At 49.3% G+C, this 19762-nt stretch overlaps 1 protein-coding gene across 3 annotated transcripts in view; it reads right to left on the reverse strand.

Moving 5' to 3' along the window:
• Window positions 1-609: 609 nt before the first annotated feature.
• The window catches only part of LOC135557973 (heme transporter FLVCR2-like), a 66765-nt gene continuing 47612 nt past the window's right edge, over window positions 610-19762 (reverse strand). The window contains exons 8-11 of one of the 3 annotated variants that reach the window (XR_010458290.1): window positions 8451-8562; window positions 6515-6570; window positions 3661-3810; window positions 610-2929 (exon numbers count right to left, since the gene is read on the reverse strand). Coding sequence is in view for 2 of the 3 variants with exons in the window: in XM_064991718.1 (XP_064847790.1) it covers window positions 3721-3810; window positions 6515-6570; window positions 8451-8562 (258 nt within the window). In the remaining variant the exon portion in view is untranslated. Of the gene's footprint in view, window positions 3811-6514; window positions 6571-8450; window positions 8563-19762 lie in introns of all 3 variants that reach the window. The other 2 variants (XM_064991719.1, XM_064991718.1) reach the window with 2 other exon arrangements.

Here is a 19762-nt window from a genome sequence, read left to right on the forward strand (position 1 = left end):
ATGCTCCCCTCTTCCCCCCTCTCCTCCCCCCTCCCATAATACACCACTGCACAGAAAGACACAATCAGATGTGTTCTTAGCAACACCTGAATCCAAACCTACTGCATGTCTACCTACTGCATGTCTACCTACTGCATGTCTACCTACTGCATGTCTACCGTCACAGTTCTGTGGAGGAAGATGTCTCACAACCCTCCTTGCCTAACCTAATATAGAATGTTAGTGATGCGATTTCACCATCATCAGTCCTTGGTGATTTTTTTTTAAACTATTAGATCACAGAATTACAATGTCGCCACCTAGTGTTCATGAGGTACATATGCGGTCTGTAAACGGCCTGTCTGGCAGCAGGCATGTTACTCTAGCAGTGATGATAAAGACGTATCTTACAGATTTAACATTGAAGGCTCTCAAATACTTTAGGAAACCAATCTTTATGACAACATAAAAAGGGTCAGACATGTCACATCTACTCAACAGGTAAATAAATACTGCATGTTTACTGAACAACAACTGTTATACACAACTATAAATCAGTTATTTGTGTTACTATAACAGATTTGATTAAAAAAAAACTCAATGCTACCATTCATTAAGTTAACAATAATGCACCTTAGAAAAATACTTTTATTATGTCATATATATATATAAATTTATATTTTTACATGCAATCAGCATTTGTAAAAACATTTCTCCAAGGAGATATGAGCATTTTTTTTTAAGACTAAGAACAGCAAAAACAAAAAGCTCAATGGACATTTTGAAAAGTGTTCCATGTCTTTAGGATAGTTTTAGTAATACTTCAATGCAACTGAAACCTTGAAAAGAGAAAAATATATACTTTATGTCGCTAAAAAGAAACCAGTCAGAAGTTTGGAAACACTTACTCATTTCAGGGGTTTTCTTTATTTTTTGCTATGGTCTCCATTGTAGAATAATAGAAAACATCAAAACTAAGAAATAACACACATGGAAGCATGTAGTAACCAAAACAAAAGTGTTAAATCAAAATATATTTTAAATTTGAGATTCTTCAAAGTAGCCACCCTTTGCCTTGATGACAGCTTTGCACACTCTTGACATTCTCTCAACCAGTTTTATTGAGGTAGTCATCTGGAATGCATTTCAATTAACAGGTGTGAATTTTTAAGTTAATATGTGGAATTTCTTTCCTTCTTATTGCATTTGAACCAATCAGTTGTGCTGTGACAAGGGAGGGAGGTATACTGAAGATAGCCCTATTTGGTAAAAGACCAAGTCCATATTATGGCAAGAACATCTCAAAAAAGCAAAGAAAATCGACAGTCCATTCCTTTGAAGGTAAGTCAATACGGAATTATTTTATAAATGTTGACAGTTTCAAGAGCAGTTGGAAAAACCATCAAGCGCTATGATAAACTGGTTCTCATGAGGACCGCCACAGGAAAGGGACACCCAGAGTTACCTCTGCTGCAAAGGATAAGTGTTCATTAGAGTTACCAGCCTCAGAAATTGCAGCCCAAATAAATGCTTTAGAGTTTGACATCTCACCATCAACTGTTCAGAGGAGACTGCAGCAATTCGACCATGAAGGCCTGATTCATGCAAAGAAACCACAACTAAAGGACACCAATAAGAAGAGACTTGCTTGGACCAAGAAACACGAGCAACGGACATTAGACCGGTGGAAAGCTGTCCTTTGGTCTGATTTTTAATTCCAACCACCGTGTCTTTGTGAGACGCAGAGTAGGTGAACGGATGATCTCCGCATGTGTATTTCCCACGTGAAGCATGGAGGAGGTGGTGTGATGGTGAGGGGGTACTTTGCTGGTGACACTGTCAGTGATAGATTGAAAATTAAAAAGGCACACTTAACCAGCATGGCTACCACAGCATTCTGCAGCGATACATCATTCCATCTGGTCTGCACTTTGTGGGACTATCATTTGTTTTTCAACAGGACAATGATCCAAAACACACCTCCAGCCTGTGTAAGAGCTATTTCAGAGTGATGGAGTGCTGCATCAGATGACCTGGCCTCCACAAATCACCCAACCTCAACCCAATTGAGGTGGTTTGGATGAGTTGGTCCTCAGAGTGAAGGAATTGCTGTAAACAAGTGCTCAGCATATGTGGGAACTCCTTCAAGACTGTTGGAACAGTATTCCAGGTGAAGCTGGTTGAGAGAACGCCAAGAGTGTGCAAAGCAGTCATCAAGGCAAAGCGTGGCTGCTTTGAAGAATCTCAAATATATTTAGATTTGTTTAACACTTCTTTGGTTACTACATGATTCCATATATGTTATTTCTTCATTTTGATGTCTTCACTATTATTCTACAATGTAGAAAATAGTAAAAATAAAAGAAAAACCTTTTGAATGTCCAAACTTTTGACTGGCACTGCATTTCAACTTTGACATGACCAAAAATCTAAATGTAATCCATTTTAAATGCAGGCTGTAACGCAACAAAATGTGGACAAAGGGGTCTGACTACATTCAGCCAAGCCACTGTGTGTGTGCGTACATACATAACATACACACATTTCTCTATAAATAATAAAGAAATGGTATTTGTACAATTAGGCTGTGTGGAAGACGTAGGCTGTGTGGAAGACGTAGGCTGTGTGGAAGACGTAGGCTGTGTGGAAGACGTAGGCTGTGTTTCCACAGGCAGCCCAATTGATTTTTTATTTCACTAATTGGTCTTTTGACCAATCATGTCAGATCTTTTTCAGAGCTGATCTGATTGGTCAAAAGACCAATTAGTGAAAAAAAAGATGGGCTGCCAGTGTTAAAGGGAAGTGGTCATAAACTGGTGATTTACTGTGTGTGTGTGTGTGTGTGTGTGTGTGTGTGTGTGTGTGTCCAGCAGATTGTCCGTCTCTAAAGCCTGGTTTCGTCGAGGACTGCGGGGGCAGGGATGTTCCCATCCTCTGGTTCTGACGGGACCTGTCAATCAAAAACAATCCACCAATCACAGTCCAACTAAAGACTGTTCTAAAAACTTTCCCAGAATCCCCAGGTTTTCCAGAGATCTCAGCTGGAGGATTATCTGCTTATTCCCTTCTGATTCCTAAGCATCTTACAACCAGGATTTCTGGAAATTTGAAGAAGTTACTAGAATTTTTAAAAATCCCGATGCAAAACAGTATTAGTCTGAAATACAAGCAGACCAACTGTGAGTATCCATAGCAACACAACAGATAACTAAAAGAACAAAAACACAACACTCTACATACATACAGGTACTAGGCACAACACAAGGTTAAAAGATTATCCCATACATCTTATTCAACATACTACAGGTGAAAATAGCCCGTGTCTAATCATGTAATCTGGAGCGTGGAGAGTTTAGAGGGAAGTGAACATGGAACAGCAGGGTTGAGATGAGGGGTTGAGGGTTACGTTTTTAATTTCCCCAAAAACTTCCTAGCACTTAGATCATCTAAAGTCCATTTTTAGCCAATGGGAGAAAAAAATTAAAGATTTTTTTTAATTTGCACTACAAAGTTTCCAGGAAGTTCCTGGTCAAAAGCGAAAGGTGTTCAGGAGAGTGAATCCTAACTTAAAACTTGCATCATGCACTGATGTCGAATGGGAAAAGCGGTAAGTTAGGATTCACTCCTAAGAGAAGAATGACAGGGAAGCGTGTGGTGATTATTGGTTGGCTGTGCCCCTACCTTGGCCCATCTGATGTTCCAGCTAAGAGGGTAGGGGTTATAGGGTATATGGGTTAGTGATCAAGCCTGAAGAGAAGCAGGGCAGTCTGGCTTGTTGATTAGAGCCGTGGCCCCGTAGTCCTGCTGCTGACCAGAGAGCTCTCCATCCGCCTGGAACAGAGTCTGGTTTTTAAAATTCACATCAGGGGTTAATGGAAGTACTATCATGTTATCATCGCTGTCGGGAAGAAAACTTTGCGTCGCCACCCCAAAAAAATGTTACTTCTCAGGGGGGGAAAAAAACAAAACAATGACAATAACGAGCATTCATTCATACAACCACGTTGTAAACAAAAATTATACCATTATAATCATATAAGCCAGATTGGCCTATCATGTTCATGTCCTTATGTCAGTCATGAGTCACAAAGAAGATGTCTTGGACCTGCTCCTGCATTCATCAGCAACAGAGCATTGGGATAGATGTATGTCTGACATCAATGTGTGCTCAATAATGATCATTTAATAAGGTCAATCTCGGAAAATGTCATGTAACGTAGACATGCTGTTGACGAGTAGACTACGGTGTAACGGAATGTTCTGCCTTGTGTGGAAGGTTTTGTGGGTTTCGACACTTTTGTCAGTGTCATAACCAGACAAAATAAAGCAATATACATTCTGAAAGCATTCAGGCCCCTTCTCTTTTTCTACATTTTCTTACAGCCTTATTCTAAAATTGATAACTTTATTTTTTTCCCCCTCATAAATCTACACACAATACCAATTAATGACAAAGCAAAAAACAGAAATAACTTAAATTACATAAGTATTCAGAATCTGTGCTGAGATTTGAAATTGAGCTCAGGTACATCCTGTTTCCATTGATCGTCCTTGATGTTTCTACAACTTGTGGTCATTTCAATTGATTGGACATGATTTGGAAAGACACACACCTGTCTATATAAGGTACCACAGTTGACAGTGCATGTCAGAGTAAAAATCAAGCCTTAAGGTCGAAGGAATGGTCCGTAGAGATCCGAGACAGGATTGTGTCGAGGCACAGATCTGGGAAAGGTTATCAAAAAATGTCTGCAGCATTGACGGTCCCCAAGAACACAGTGGCCTCCATCATTCTTAAATGGAAGAAGTTTGGAACCGCCAAAACTTCCTAGAGCTGGCCGCCCGGCCAAACTGAGGAATCGGGAGAGAAGGGCTTTGGTCAGGGAGGTGACCAAGAACCCGATGGTCACTGACAGAGCCCCAGAGTTCCTCTGTGGAGATGGGTCAACCATCTCTGCAGTGCTCCACCAATCAGGCCTTTATGGTAGACTGGCCAGAAGCCACTCCTCAGTAAAAGTCACATGACAGCCCATTTGTAGTTTGCCAAACGGCACTTAAAGGACTCAGACCATGAAAAATAAGATTCTCTGGTCTGATGAAACCAAGATTGTCTGAATGCCACACGTCACATCTGGGAGGAAACCAGGCACCATTCCTACAGTGAAACATGGGTGGCAGCATCATGCATGGAGACGACTCAGGATCGATTGAAAAATGAACAGAGCAAAGTAGAGAGAGAGAGATCTTTGATGAAAACCTGCTCCAGAGCTCTCAGGACCTCAGACTGGGGCAAAGGTTCACCTTCGAACAGGACAACAATGCCAAGCACACAGCCAAGACAACCCAGGAGTGGCTTCGGGACAAGTCTCTGAATGTCCTTGAGTGGCCCAGCCAGAGCCCGGACTTGAACCCAATCAACATCTCTGGAGAGACCTGAAAAAAGATTTGCAGCAACGCTCCTAATCCAACCTGACAGATCTTGAGAGAATCTGAAGAGAAGAATGGGAGAAACTCCCCAAACTCCCCAAATACAGGTGTGCCAAGCTTGTAGCGTCACAACCCAAGAAAACTCCGTTTTTTGTAAAGAAAATTCTGCAAACCTGTTATTGCTTTCTCATTATGGGTAGATTGATGAAAAAAATGACTATTTCATCAATTTTAGAATAACGATTTAAAGTAACAAAATGTGAAGAAAAAAATTAGGGGGTTTGAATACTTTTGGAATGAACTGTGTCACAATAGGTTTAAATATATGTCATGACAGTGTTAGGACAGTTGGGTCAGCTGTTATAACCGTGTTATAACCTTTTGTCAAGTGTTACCAAAACAAAACATACATTTACAAAACTTCAGAAGTTATTTTGAATTGAGGGGACTTACTGCTCTCAACAAATGGAAAATGTAGTTACTAAGTTGTCCGAGAGCGACCTGATCAGGTTGTCCTATTGACAACACAACATCTATCAAAGTGGTCAAATTTGACTACTTCTGACTTACTGGAAAAAAACATGCCCGATAGAGATAGTAAGGGGTTATTAACACACACATAGAGAGAGAACACACAGAGAGAACACAGACACACAGAGAGAACACATTAGACAGACATACACAAACAGAACACATTAGACACACAGAGAGAGAACACACACACACAGAACACATTAGACACACAGAGAGAACACATTAGACACACAGAGAGAACACATTAGACACACAGAGAGAACACATTAGACACACACACAGAGAACACATTAGACACACACACAGAGAACACACACAAACAGAACACATTAGACACACATACACAGAGAGAACACATTAAACAGACACACACACACACACAGAGAACATTAAACACAGACACACAGAACATTAAACAGACAGACATGCAACTCAGCATGAGACAAGTAATTCTAGGAACAACAGCAAAATACTGTAAGGTGACTTTCGGAGCAGACTGCACCAGACATGCATAGCTACACAGAAACGGATTTAACACACACACTGCCCCCCTCAGCCAGCCCCCCACACTTACAGCTGCCTTGGCTAACTGGTTGGCCTTCTGTCTCTGCAGGTCTGACTTGATGAAGCCTGGAGAGAGAAAAACATTTCTTAAAAAGCAGACATGCATGTTTAGGGTTTCCGTAAGACGTGTGAGGTGTGTGCCAGCCATTTTGATGCCTGACCTTTCAGTAGATCCCTCTATACAATTCCATGATCAGGTTTTTGACGGTTCAGGTCAGTGGTGTCCAATTAAGACCCAGACAACCAGGTGAGGGGAGTTCCTAACTAAATCAATTAAGACCCAGGCAACCAGGTGAGGGTGGGAGTTCCTAACTAAATCAATTAAGACCCAGGCAACCAGGTGAGGGTGGGAGTTCCTAACCAAATCAATTAAGACCCAGACAACCAGGTGAGGGTGGGAGTTCCTAACTAAATCAATTAAGACCCAGGCAACCAGGTGAGGGTGGGAGTTCCTAACTAAATCAATGAAGACCCAGGCAACCAGGTGAGGGTGGGAGTTCCTAACTAAATCAATGAAGACCTAGACAACCAGGTGAGGGTGGGAGTTCCTAACTAAATCAATTAAGACCCAGGCAACCAGGTGAGGGTGGGAGTTCCTAACTAAATCAATGAAGACCTAGACAACCAGGTGAGGGTGGGAGTTCCTAACTAAATCAATTAAGACCTAGACAACCAGGTGAGGGTGGGAGTTCCTAACTAAATCAATTAAGACCCAGACAACCAGGTGAGGGTGGGAGTTCCTAACTAAATCAATTAAGACCTAGACAACCAGGTGAGGGTGGGAGTTCCTAACTAAATCAATTAAGACCTAGACAACCAGGTGAGGGTGGGAGTTCCTAACTAAATCAATTAAGACCCAGACAACCAGGTGAGGGTGGGAGTTCCTAACTAAATCAATTAAGACCCAGACAACCAGGTGAGGGTGGGAGTTCCTAACTAAATCAATTAAGACCTAGACAACCAGGTGAGGGTGGGAGTTCCTAACTAAATCAATTAAGACCCAGACAACCAGGTGAGGGTGGGAGTTCCTAACTAAATCAATTAAGACCTAGACAACCAGGTGAGGGTGGGAGTTCCTAACTAAATCAATTAAGACCCAGACAACCAGGTGAGGGTGGGAGTTCCTAACTAAATCAATTAAGACCTAGACAACCAGGTGAGGGTGGGAGTTCCTAACTAAATCAATTAAGACCTAGACAATCTCTGGAGTGAAAACCCGCAGACTCTGCTCTCGAGGGGAGTTTGATAAGTGGATCAGGTAAATACATCATTTGTTTCACTGTGTTGCTTGTCAAATAGCATGAAAGAATATTCCCTACAGCAAAGACAGTAAGGTACAGCTTCCACTAGAGGGCACTCAATACAAAATGTACACCATACTACCATGCGCACAATACATAAATCCTTCAATAAAACAGCTGGAAGGACTAATTCATAACAGAGGTTTATAACTTTGTTAATATTACAACATGACCTAGTTCATCATCTATACTATGTCTAAGATTGTAAATAATTGGTGGTCATGAGTTGTCAATGTTTAATTTAACTATAGTTTACCATAAATACTGCCCAAGCAGTAACCCTCTGTTGCTGACCCTTGACCCTTCTAGTCATACAATAAATCATTAACATAAATTAACTTGGGACTTTAGCCCTGGCCAACAACAACCAGTATGTACTTTCAAGAGGAGTTTAGGGCTCATTGATTTATTACTTCAATTGATTTATAGTTCTCTTCAGCCCTGATGTTCTCCAGTAGTCTGTATGGATGTATTTAAGGAATTACACAGCAGCTCTCTGGAGTTAACCCTTCAAGGGCCAATCAATAGCCTCACTTTCCTCTCATGTGGGTGAATGTGGACTTGGACTACAGTAGCCAATGGCACCCTATTCCCTATGTAGTGCACTACTTTAGACCACCACCATCATCAGAAAAAGGTCCTTACCTGTGAGGACCGATCCGATGAAGAGGAAGACGCAGAGGAAGATGTTTCCTGCCAGCGTCCCGTAGTTATCTATGATCTTCCCCTGGCAGATAGTGAACATGATACCAAACACCTGTGCGTGTACATATATAGAGAGAGAGAGACAGAGAGAAAGTGAGAGTGAATTATCAATTATCTTTCCTTGACAGATAGTGAACATGATACCAAACACCTGTCGGGGGAAGTGGCCCTCTACACCAGTAGATCCCAAACTGTGGAGCGCACCAAAATGTATCACTGCCCTACTTAAACTGTTTAACAGTGTTGGGTATAGGCTACAGGGTACAGGGTACAGGGTATAGGCTATAGGCTATAGGGTACAGGGTACAGGGTACAGGGTTCAGGGTACAGGGTACAGGGTACAGGGTACAGGCTATAGGGTATAGGGTATAGGGTATAGGGTATAGGGTATAGGGTATAGGCTATAGGGTATAGGGTATAGGGTATTTCCCTGACATCAGGAAACAGGGACTAATAATACCAATTTTACATGGATATTAAAAAAATTTAAAAAGACAATTTTATCGTGTGGACCCCACACTTCACAATTATCGTGGCATTTTCGTGGCAGTTTCCGGTTCCGGGTTGGAGCGAGCGGTCGCATCTACACTTCGGTCCGCAGGTAGTATAACTTTTCATTACATTTCATTATAGTACAACGGTTTGATTTGTCTAATCTTAGCAATTTCTTCTTAGCTAGCTACATAGCCGTCTTTGTATCAAAGATAATTGCATAATTATCGTATTTCGTCGTCCTAACGTATCTGCCCAGCAGCTAGCTAAGCAGCTAGCTAACATCCACTGTCCACCAGCACTGTAGAAACTATTACACTCAACTGAACGACTCGATTAGCGTAGTGTCAGCTAGCTACATAGTTGTCTTCGCTGTCTTCGTATCCAAGATAATTGTGTAGTTTAGAGTGTGTAGACTTAGAGTGATTATCTTAATTTACCGAGGTTAGCTAGCCAGCTATTTGTCGTCCTTAACGTAGGAGATGCTGCTAGCTAGCTAGCCAACAGCTAGCCAACCTCTACCGAATTGAACTTCAACTACCCGGTCAACATTCCGCGTCGCTCCACAGGTAGTATCACATTTTCATTTCACTTCATTACAGTACAACGGTTTGATTTGTTTGATCGTAGCTAGCCAGCTACATAGCCGTCTTTGTATCTAAGACAATTGTGTAGCCTAGAGCGATTTTCTAGGTTAGCTGGCCAGCTATTGTCGTTCTTTTAACGTAGCTAGCCAGCTAGCCCCCGAATAGCAGCACTGTAGATACTATTACAGTACAACGGTTTGATTTGTTTGATCGTAGCTAGCTAGCTACATAGCCGTCTTTGTATCTAAGACAATTGTGTAGCCTAGAGCGATTTTCTAGGTTAGCTAGCCAGCTATTGTCGTTCTTTTAAGGTAACGTAACGCAATCAACCTGCTAGCTAGCCAGCTAGCCCCCGAATAGCAGCACTGTAGAAACTATTACACTCGACGGAACGACTTGATTAGTGTAGTGTCAACATCGCAGCCACTACCAGCTAGCCTACTCCAGCAGTACTGTATCATTTCAATCATTTTAGTCAATAAGATTCTTGCTACGTTAGCTTAACTTTCTGAACATTCGAGACGTGTAGTCCACTTGTCATTCCAATCTCCTTTGCATTAGCGTAGCCTCTTCTGTAGCCTGTCAACTATGTGTCTATCTATCCCTGTTCTCTCCTCTCTGCACAGACCATACAAACGCTCCACACCGCGTGGCCGCGCCACCCTAATCTGGTGGTCCCAGCGCGCACGACCCACGTGGAGTTCCAGGTCTCCGGTAGCCTCTGGAACTGCCGATCTGCGGCCAACAAGGCAGAGTTCATCTCAGCCTATGCCTCCCTCCAGTCCCTCGACTTCTTGGCACTGACGGAAACATGGATCACCACAGATAACACTGCTACTCCTACTGCTCTCTCTTCGTCCGCCCACGTGTTCTCGCACACCCCGAGAGCTTCTGGTCAGCGGGGTGGTGGCACCGGGATCCTCATCTCTCCCAAGTGGTCATTCTCTCTCTCTCCCCTTACCCATCTGTCTATCGCCTCCTTTGAATTCCATGCTGTCACAGTTACCAGCCCTTTCAAGCTTAACATCCTTATCATTTATCGCCCTCCAGGTTCCCTCGGAGAGTTCATCAACGAGCTTGATGCCTTGATAAGCTCCTTTCCTGAGGACGGCTCACCTCTCACAGTCCTGGGCGACTTTAACCTCCCCACGTCTACCTTTGACTCATTCCTCTCTGCCTCCTTCTTTCCACTCCTCTCCTCTTTTGACCTCACCCTCTCACCTTCCCCCCCTACTCACAAGGCAGGCAATACGCTCGACCTCATCTTTACTAGATGCTGTTCTTCCACTAACCTCATTGCAACTCCCCTCCAAGTCTCCGACCACCACCTTGTATCCTTTTCCCTCTCCCTCTCATCCAACACTTCCCACACTGCCCCTACTCGGATGGTATCGCGCCGTCCCAACCTTCGCTCTCTCTCCCCCGCCACTCTCTCCTCTTCCATCCTATCATCTCTTCCCTCTGCTCATACCTTCTCCAACCTATCTCCTGATTCTGCCTCCTCAACCCTCCTCTCTTCCCTTTCTGCATCCTTTGACTCTCTATGTCCCCTATCCTCCAGGCCGGCTCGGTCCTCCCCTCCCGCTCCGTGGCTCGATGACTCATTGCGAGCTCACAGAACAGAGCTCCGGGCAGCCGAGCGGAAATGGAGGAAAACTCGCCTCCCTGCGGACCTGGCATCCTTTCACTCCCTCCTCTCTACATTTTCCTCCTCTCTCTGCTGCTAAAGCCACTTTCTACCACTCTAAATTCCAAGCATCTGCCTCTAACCCTAGGAAGCTCTTTGCCACCTTCTCCTCCCTCCTGAATCCTCCTCCCCCCCCCCCCTCCTCCCTCTCTGCAGATGATTTCGTCAACCATTTTGAAAAGAAGGTCGACGACATCCGATCCTCGTTTGCTAAGTCAAACGACACCGCTGGTTCTGCTCACACTGCCCTACCCTGTGCTCTGACCTCTTTCTCCCCTCTCTCTCCAGATGAAATCTCGCTTCTTGTGACGGCCGGCCGCCCAACAACCTGCCCGCTTGACCCTATCCCCTCCTCTCTTCTCCAGACCATTTCCGGAGACCTTCTCCCTTACCTCACCTCGCTCATCAACTCATCCCTGACCGCTGGCTACGTCCCTTCCGTCTTCAAGAGAGCGAGAGTTGCACCCCTTCTGAAAAAACCTACACTCGATCCCTCCGATGTCAACAACTACAGACCAGTATCCCTTCTTTCTTTTCTCTCCAAAACTCTTGAACGTGCCGTCCTTGGCCAGCTCTCCCGCTATCTCTCTCAGAATGACCTTCTTGATCCAAATCAGTCAGGTTTCAAGACTAGTCATTCAACTGAGACTGCTCTTCTCTGTATCACGGAGGCGCTCCGCACTGCTAAAGCTAACTCTCTCTCCTCTGCTCTCATCCTTCTAGACCTATCGGCTGCCTTCGATACTGTGAACCATCAGATCCTCCTCTCCACCCTCTCCGAGTTGGGCATCTCCGGCGCGGCCCACGCTTGGATTGCGTCCTACCTGACAGGTCGCTCCTACCAGGTGGCGTGGTGAGAATCTGTCTCCTCGCCACGCGCTCTCACCACTGGTGTCCCCCAGGGCTCTGTTCTAGGCCCTCTCCTATTCTCGCTATACACCAAGTCACTTGGCTCTGTCATAACCTCACATGGTCTCTCCTATCATTGCTATGCAGACGACACACAATTAATCTTCTCCTTTCCCCTTCTGATGACCAGGTGGCGAATCGCATCTCTGCATGTCTGGCAGACATATCAGTGTGGATGACGGATCACCACCTCAAGCTGAACCTCGGCAAGACGGAGCTGCTCTTCCTCCCGGGGAAGGACTGCCCGTTCCATGATCTCGCCATCACGGTTGACAACTCCATTGTGTCCTCCTCCCAGAGCGCTAAGAACCTTGGCGTGATCCTGGACAACACCCTGTCGTTCTCAACCAACATCATGGCGGTGGCCCGTTCCTGTAGGTTCATGCTCTACAACATCCGCAGAGTACGACCCTGCCTCACACAGGAAGCGGCGCAGGTCCTAATCCAGGCACTTGTCATCTCCCGTCTGGATTACTGCAACTCGCTGTTGGCTGGGCTCGCTGCCTGTGCCATTAAACCCCTACAACTCATCCAGAACGCCGCAGCCCGTCTGGTGTTCAACCTTCCCAAGTTCTCTCACGTCACCCCGCTCCTCCGCTCTCTCCACTGGCTTCCAGTTGAAGCTCGCATCCGCTACAAGACCATGGTGCTTGCCTACGGAGCTGTGAGGGGAACGGCACCGCAGTACCTCCAGGCTCTGATCAGGCCCTACACCCAAGCAAGGGCACTGCGTTCATCCACCTCTGGCCTGCTCGCCTCCCTACCATTGAGGAAGTACAGTTCCCGCTCAGCCCAGTCAAAACTGTTCGCTGCTCTGGCCCCCCAATGGTGGAACAAACTCCCTCACGACGCCAGGACAGCGGAGTCAATCACCACCTTCCGGAGACACCTGAAACCCCACCTCTTCAAGGAATACCTATGATAGGATAAGTAATCCTTCTCACCCCCCCCCCCTTAATGATTTAGATGCACTATTGTAAAGTGGCTGTTCCACTGGATGTCAGAAGGTGAATTCACCAATTTGTAAGTCGCTCTGGATAAGAGCGTCTGCTAAATGACTTAAATGTAATGTAAATGTAATGTAATGCATTTGTGTCAACAGCAACCTGGGGGGGAAATATTAAGCACCATCATGAACAGCAGATCACTGCATGTTCTGAGTGAACACAACATCCTGAGCAAAAGTCAAATGGTATACCAAATTATCAAACCATATTTACATCTTACACACCCTAATTGATAAACACGTAAATCAAAAAAACAACATTCTCATGCTTTGTAGACTTCCAAAAAAGCTTATGATTAAATTTGACATGAACTCTTTTTACTGAAATTAAAATTTAAAAAGTGTTGTGGGAGGAAACATGTAATCAAATCGATGTACACTAATAACAAATGGAGGTCAACATGACAAACATAAGATTGATTTTCCCAAGGGTGAGGAGTAAAACAGCAGGAACAAATTCAGCTCAAGTCTATTTAATATCTAGATGAATGAAATGGAAAGACAACGCCTGAGCAATCAACAGCGCCCGATCTCCTTCTTAACGACACACCCGCTTCCTGCTGTCAGATGACCTGGTGCCGCTGACGGTTACAACAACCATTAGATCATCTGCTAATAGTTCTGTCAGACCTGGACCCGGACGGTCAAATCTCAACGAGACAAACATTCTGACGTCCCAGAACAAGGTCCAGATGTCAGGGAAACGGATATACTGGGCTCTACTGATATAGAACACACGTACGCATAACGGGACAAACCCTGAGGCGCCACAGGGAACGTCAACCTGCAGCGCCACAGAGAACGTCAACCTAGCCACGCCACCGGGAACGTCAACCTGCAGCGCCACCGGGAACGTCAACCTGCAGCGCCACCGGGAACGTCAACCTGCAGCGCCACCGGGAACGTCAACCTGCAGCGCCACCGGGAACGTCAACCTGCAGCGCCACCGGGAACGTCAACCTGCAGCGCCACCGGGAACGTCAACCTGCAGCGCCACCGGGAACGTCAACCTGCAGCGCCACCGGGAACGTCAACCTGCAGCGCCACCGGGAACGTCAACCTGCAGCGCCACAGGGAACGTCAACCGAGCCGCGCCACAGGGAACGTCAACCTGCAGCGCCACAGGGAACGTCAACCTGCTGCGCCACAGGGAACGTCAACCTGCTGCGCCACAGGGAACGTCAACCTGCTGCGCCACAGGGAACGTCAACCTGCAGCGCCACAGGGAACGTCAACCTGCAGCGCCACAGGGAACGTCAACCTGCAGCGCCACAGGGAACGTCAACCTGCAGCGCCACAGGGAACGTCAACCGAGCCGCGCCACAGGGAACGTCAACCTGCAGCGCCACAGGGAACGTCAACCGAGCCGCGCCACAGGGAACGTCAACCTTCAGCGCCACAGGGAACGTCAACCTTCAGCGCCACAGGGAACGTCAACCTTCAGCGCCACAGGGAACGTCAACCTGCAGCGCCACAGGGAACGTCAACCGAGCCGCGCCACAGGGAACGTCAACCTGCAGCGCCACAGGGGACGTCAACCGAGCCGCGCCACAGGGAACGTCAACCTGCAGCGCCACAGGGAACGTCAACCTGCTGCGCCACAGGGAACGTCAACCTGCAGCGCCACCGGGAACGTCAACCTGCAGCGCCACCGGGAACGTCAACCTGCAGCGCCACCGGGAACGTCAACCTGCAGCGCCACAGGGTACGTCAACCTGCTGCGCCACAGGGAACGTCAACCTGCAGCGCCACAGGGAACGTCAACCTGCAGCGCCACAGGGAACGTCAACCTGCAGCGCCACAGGGAACGTCAACCTGCAGCGCCACAGGGAACGTCAACCTGCAGCGCCACAGGGAACGTCAACCTGCAGCGCCACAGGGAACGTCAACCTGCAGCGCCACAGGGAACGTCAACCTGCAGCGCCACAGGGAACGTCAACCGAGCCGCGCCACAGGGAACGTCAACCGAGCCGCGCCACAGGGAACGTCAACCTTCAGCGCCACAGGGAACGTCAACCTTCAGCGCCACAGGGAACGTCAACCTTCAGCGCCACAGGGAACGTCAACCTTCAGCGCCACAGGGAACGTCAACCTGCAGCGCCACAGGGGACGTCAACCGAGCCGCGCCACAGGGGACGTCAACCGAGCCGCGCCACAGGGAACGTCAACCGAGCCGCGCCACAGGGAACGTCAACCTGCAGCGCCACAGGGAACGTCAACCGAGCCGCGCCGCAGGGGACGTCAACCTGCAGCGCCGCAGGGGACGTCAACCTGCAGCGCCGCAGGGGACGTCAACCTGCAGCGCCGCAGGGAACGTCAACCTGCAGCGCCGCAGGGAACGTCAACCTGCAGCGCCGCAGGGAACGTCAACCTGCAGCGCCGCAGGGAACGTCAACCGAGCCGCGCCGCAGGGAACGTCAACCTTCAGCGCCACAGGGAACGTCAACCTGCAGCGCCACAGGGAACGTCAACCGAGCCGCGCCACAGGGAACGTCAACCTGCAGCGCCACAGGGGACGTCAACCTGCAGCGCCACAGGGAACGTCAACCGAGCCGCGCCACAGGGAACGTCAACCGAGCCGCGCCACAGGGAACGTCAACCGAGCCGCGCCACAGGGAACGTCAACCGAGCCGCGCCACAGGGGAACGTCAACCGAGCCGCGCCACAGGGAACGCCAACCGAGCCGCGCCACAGGGAACGTCAACCGAGCCGCGCCACAGGGAACGTCAACCGAGCCGCGCCACAGGGAACGTCAACCGAGCCGCGCCACAGGGAACGTCAACCGAGCCGCGCCACAGGGAACGTCAACCGAGCCGCGCCACAGGGAACGTCAACCGAGCCGCGCCACAGGGAACGTCAACCGAGCCGCGCCACAGGGAACGTCAACCGAGCCGCGCCACAGGGAACGTCAACCGAGCCGCGCCACAGGGAACGTCAACCGAGCCGCGCCACAGGGAACGTCAACCGAGCCGCGCCACAGGGAACGTCAACCGAGCCGCGCCACAGGGAACGTCAACCGAGCCGCGCCACAGGGAACGTCAACCGAGCCGCGCCACAGGGAACGTCAACCGAGCCGCGCCACAGGGAACGTCAACCGAGCCGCGCCACAGGGAACGTCAACCGAGCCGGGCCACAGGGAACGTCAACCGAGCCGGGCCACAGGGAACGTCAACCTGCAGCGCCACAGGGAACGTCAACCGAGCCGTGAATGAACTGAAAGACAAAGCAAGCAGGGCTTTCTTTGCCATTAAACAAAATGTATTAAACTCGACACAAATTAGGATCTGGCTCATAATATTCCAAATCAATAATAGAACCAATAGCACTATATGTGGGGTCCACTATGTGGCAGTGCAGGGTCCACTGTGTGGCAGTGGAGTGTGGGGTCCACTATGTGGCAGTGGAGTGTGGGGTCCACTATGTGGCAGTGGAGTGTGGGGTCCACTATGTGGCAGTGGAGTGTGGGGTCCACTATGTGGCAGTGCAGTGTGGGGTCCACTATGTGGCAGTGCAGTGTGGGGTCCACTATGTGGCAGTGCAGTGTGGGGTCCACTATGTGGCAGTGCAGTGTGGGGTCCACTATGTGGCAGTGCAGTGTGGGGTCCACTATGTGGCAGTGCAGTGTGGGGTCCACTATGTGGCAGTGCAGTGTGGGGTCCACTATGTGGCAGTGCAGTGTGGGGTCCACTATGTGGCAGTGCAGTGTGGGGTCCACTCTGTGGCAGTGCAGTGTGGGGTCCACTCTGTGGCAGTGCAGTGTGGGGTCCACTATGTGGCAGTGGAGTGTGGGGTCCACTATGTGGCAGTGGAGTGTGGGGTCCACTATGTGGCAGTGGAGTGTGGGGTCCACTATGTGGCAGTGGAGTGTGGGGTCCACTATGTGGCAGTGGAGTGTGGGGTCCACTATGTGGCAGTGGAGTGTGGGGTCCACTATGTGGCAGTGGAGTGTGGGGTCCACTATGTGGCAGTGGAGTGTGGGGTCCACTATGTGGCAGTGGAGTGTGGGGTCCACTATGTGGCAGTGGAGTGTGGGGTCCACTATGTGGCAGTGGAGTGTGGGGTCCACTATGTGGCAGTGCAGTGTGGGGTCCACTATGTGGCAGTGCAGTGTGGGGTCCACTATGTGGCAGTGCAGTGTGGGGTCCACTATGTGGCAGTGCAGTGTGGGGTCCACTCTGTGGCAGTGCAGTGTGGGGTCCACTATATGGGTCCACTATACGGCAGTGTGGGGTCCACTATGTGGCAGTGCAGTGTGGGGTCCACTATGTGGCAGTGCAGTGTGGGGTCCACTATGTGGCAGTGCAGTGTGGGGTCCACTCTGTGGCAGTGCAGTGTGGGGTCCACTCTGTGGCAGTGCAGTGTGGGGTCCACTATATGGGTCCACTATACGGCAGTGTGGGGTCCACTATGTGGCAGTGCAGTGTGGGGTCCACTATGTGGCAGTGCAGTGTGGGGTCCACTATGTGGCAGTGCAGTGTGGGGTCCACTCTGTGGCAGTGCAGTGTGGGGTCCACTCTGTGGCAGTGCAGTGTGGGGTCCACTCTGTGGCAGTGCAGTGTGGGGTCCACTATACGGCAGTGCAGTGTGGGGTCCACTATACGGCAGTGCAGTGTGGGGTCCACTATGTGGCAGTGGAGTGTGGGGTCCACTATGTGGCAGTGGAGTGTGGGGTCCACTATGTGGCAGTGGAGTGTGGGGTCCACTATGTGGCAGTGGAGTGTGGGGTCCACTATGTGGCAGTGGAGTGTGGGGTCCACTATGTGGCAGTGGAGTGTGGGGTCCACTATGTGGCAGTGGAGTGTGGGGTCCACTATGTGGCAGTGGAGTGTGGGGTCCACTATGTGGCAGTGGAGTGTGGGGTCCACTATGTGGCAGTGGAGTGTGGGGTCCACTATGTGGCAGTGGAGTGTGGGGTCCACTATGTGGCAGTGGAGTGTGGGGTCCACTATGTGGCAGTGCAGTGTGGGGTCCACTATGTGGCAGTGCAGTGTGGGGTCCACTATGTGGCAGTGCAGTGTGGGGTCCACTCTGTGGCAGTGCAGTGTGGGGTCCACTATATGGGTCCACTATACGGCAGTGTGGGGTCCACTATATGGGTCCACTATGTGGCAGTGCAGTGTGGGGTCCACTATGTGGCAGTGCAGTGTGGGGTCCACTCTGTGGCAGTGCAGTGTGGGGTCCACTATATGGGTCCACTATACGGCAGTGTGGGGTCCACTATATGGGTCCACTATATGGCAGTGCAGTGTGGGGTCCACTATATGGCAGTGCAGTGTGGGGTCCACTATATGGCAGTGCAGTGTGGGGTCCACTATATGGCAGTGCAGTGTGGGGTCCACTATATGGCAGTGCAGTGTGGGGTCCACTATATGGCAGTGCAGTGTGGGGTCCACTATATGGCAGTGCAGTGTGGGGTCCACTATATGGCAGTGCAGTGTGGGGTCCACTATATGGCAGTGCAGTGTGGGGTCCACTATATGGGTCCACTATACGGCAGTGTGGGGTCCACTATATGGGTCCACTATATGGCAGTGCAGTGTGGGGTCCACTATATGGCAGTGCAGTGTGGGGTCCACTATATGGCAGTGCAGTGTGGGGTCCACTATATGGCAGTGCAGTGTGGGGTCCACTATATGGGTCCACTATATGGCAGTGCAGTGAGGGGTCCACTATATGGCAGTGCAGTGTGGGGTCCACTATATGGCAGTGCAGTGTGGGGTCCACTATATGGCAGTGCAGTGTGGGGTCCACTATATGGCAGTGCAGTGTGGGGTCCACTATATGGCAGTGCAGTGTGGGGTCCACTATATGGCAGTGCAGTGTGGGGTCCACTATATGGGTCCACTATACGGCAGTGTGGGGTCCACTATATGGCAGTATGGGTCCACTATATGGCAGTGCAGTGTGGGGTCCACTATATGGCAGTGCAGTGTGGGGTCCACAGTGTGGGGTCCATATGGCAGTGCAGTGTGGGGTCCACTATATGGCAGTGCAGTGTGGGGTCCACTATATGGCAGTGCAGTGTGGGGTCCACTATATGGCAGTGCAGTGTGGGGTCCACTATATGGCAGTGCAGTGTGGGGTCCACTATATGGCAGTGCAGTGTGGGGTCCACTATATGGCAGTGCAGTGTGGGGTCCACTATATGGCAGTGCAGTGTGGGGTCCACTATATGGCAGTGCAGTGTGGGGTCCACTATATGGCAGTGCAGTGTGGGGTCCACTATATGGCAGTGCAGTGTGGGGTCCACTATATGGCAGTGGAGTGTGGGGTCCACTATATGGCAGTGGAGTGTGGGGTCCACTATATGGCAGTGGAGTGTGGGGTCCACTATATGGCAGTGGAGTGTGGGGTCCACTATATGGCAGTGGAGAGTGGGGTCCACTATATGGCAGTGGAGAGTGGGGTCCACTATATGGCAGTGGAGTGTGGGGTCCACTATATGGCAGTGGAGTGTGGGGTCCACTATATGGCAGTGGAGTGTGGGGTCCACTATATGGCAGTGTGGGGTCCACTATATGGCAGTGTGGGGTCCACTATATGGCAGTGCATTGTGGGGTCCACTATATGG

The sequence above is a fragment of the Oncorhynchus masou genome, chromosome 16 (genome assembly GCF_036934945.1).
Source record: "Oncorhynchus masou masou isolate Uvic2021 chromosome 16, UVic_Omas_1.1, whole genome shotgun sequence".
In the NCBI taxonomy this organism is placed as follows: domain Eukaryota; kingdom Metazoa; phylum Chordata; class Actinopteri; order Salmoniformes; family Salmonidae; genus Oncorhynchus; species Oncorhynchus masou.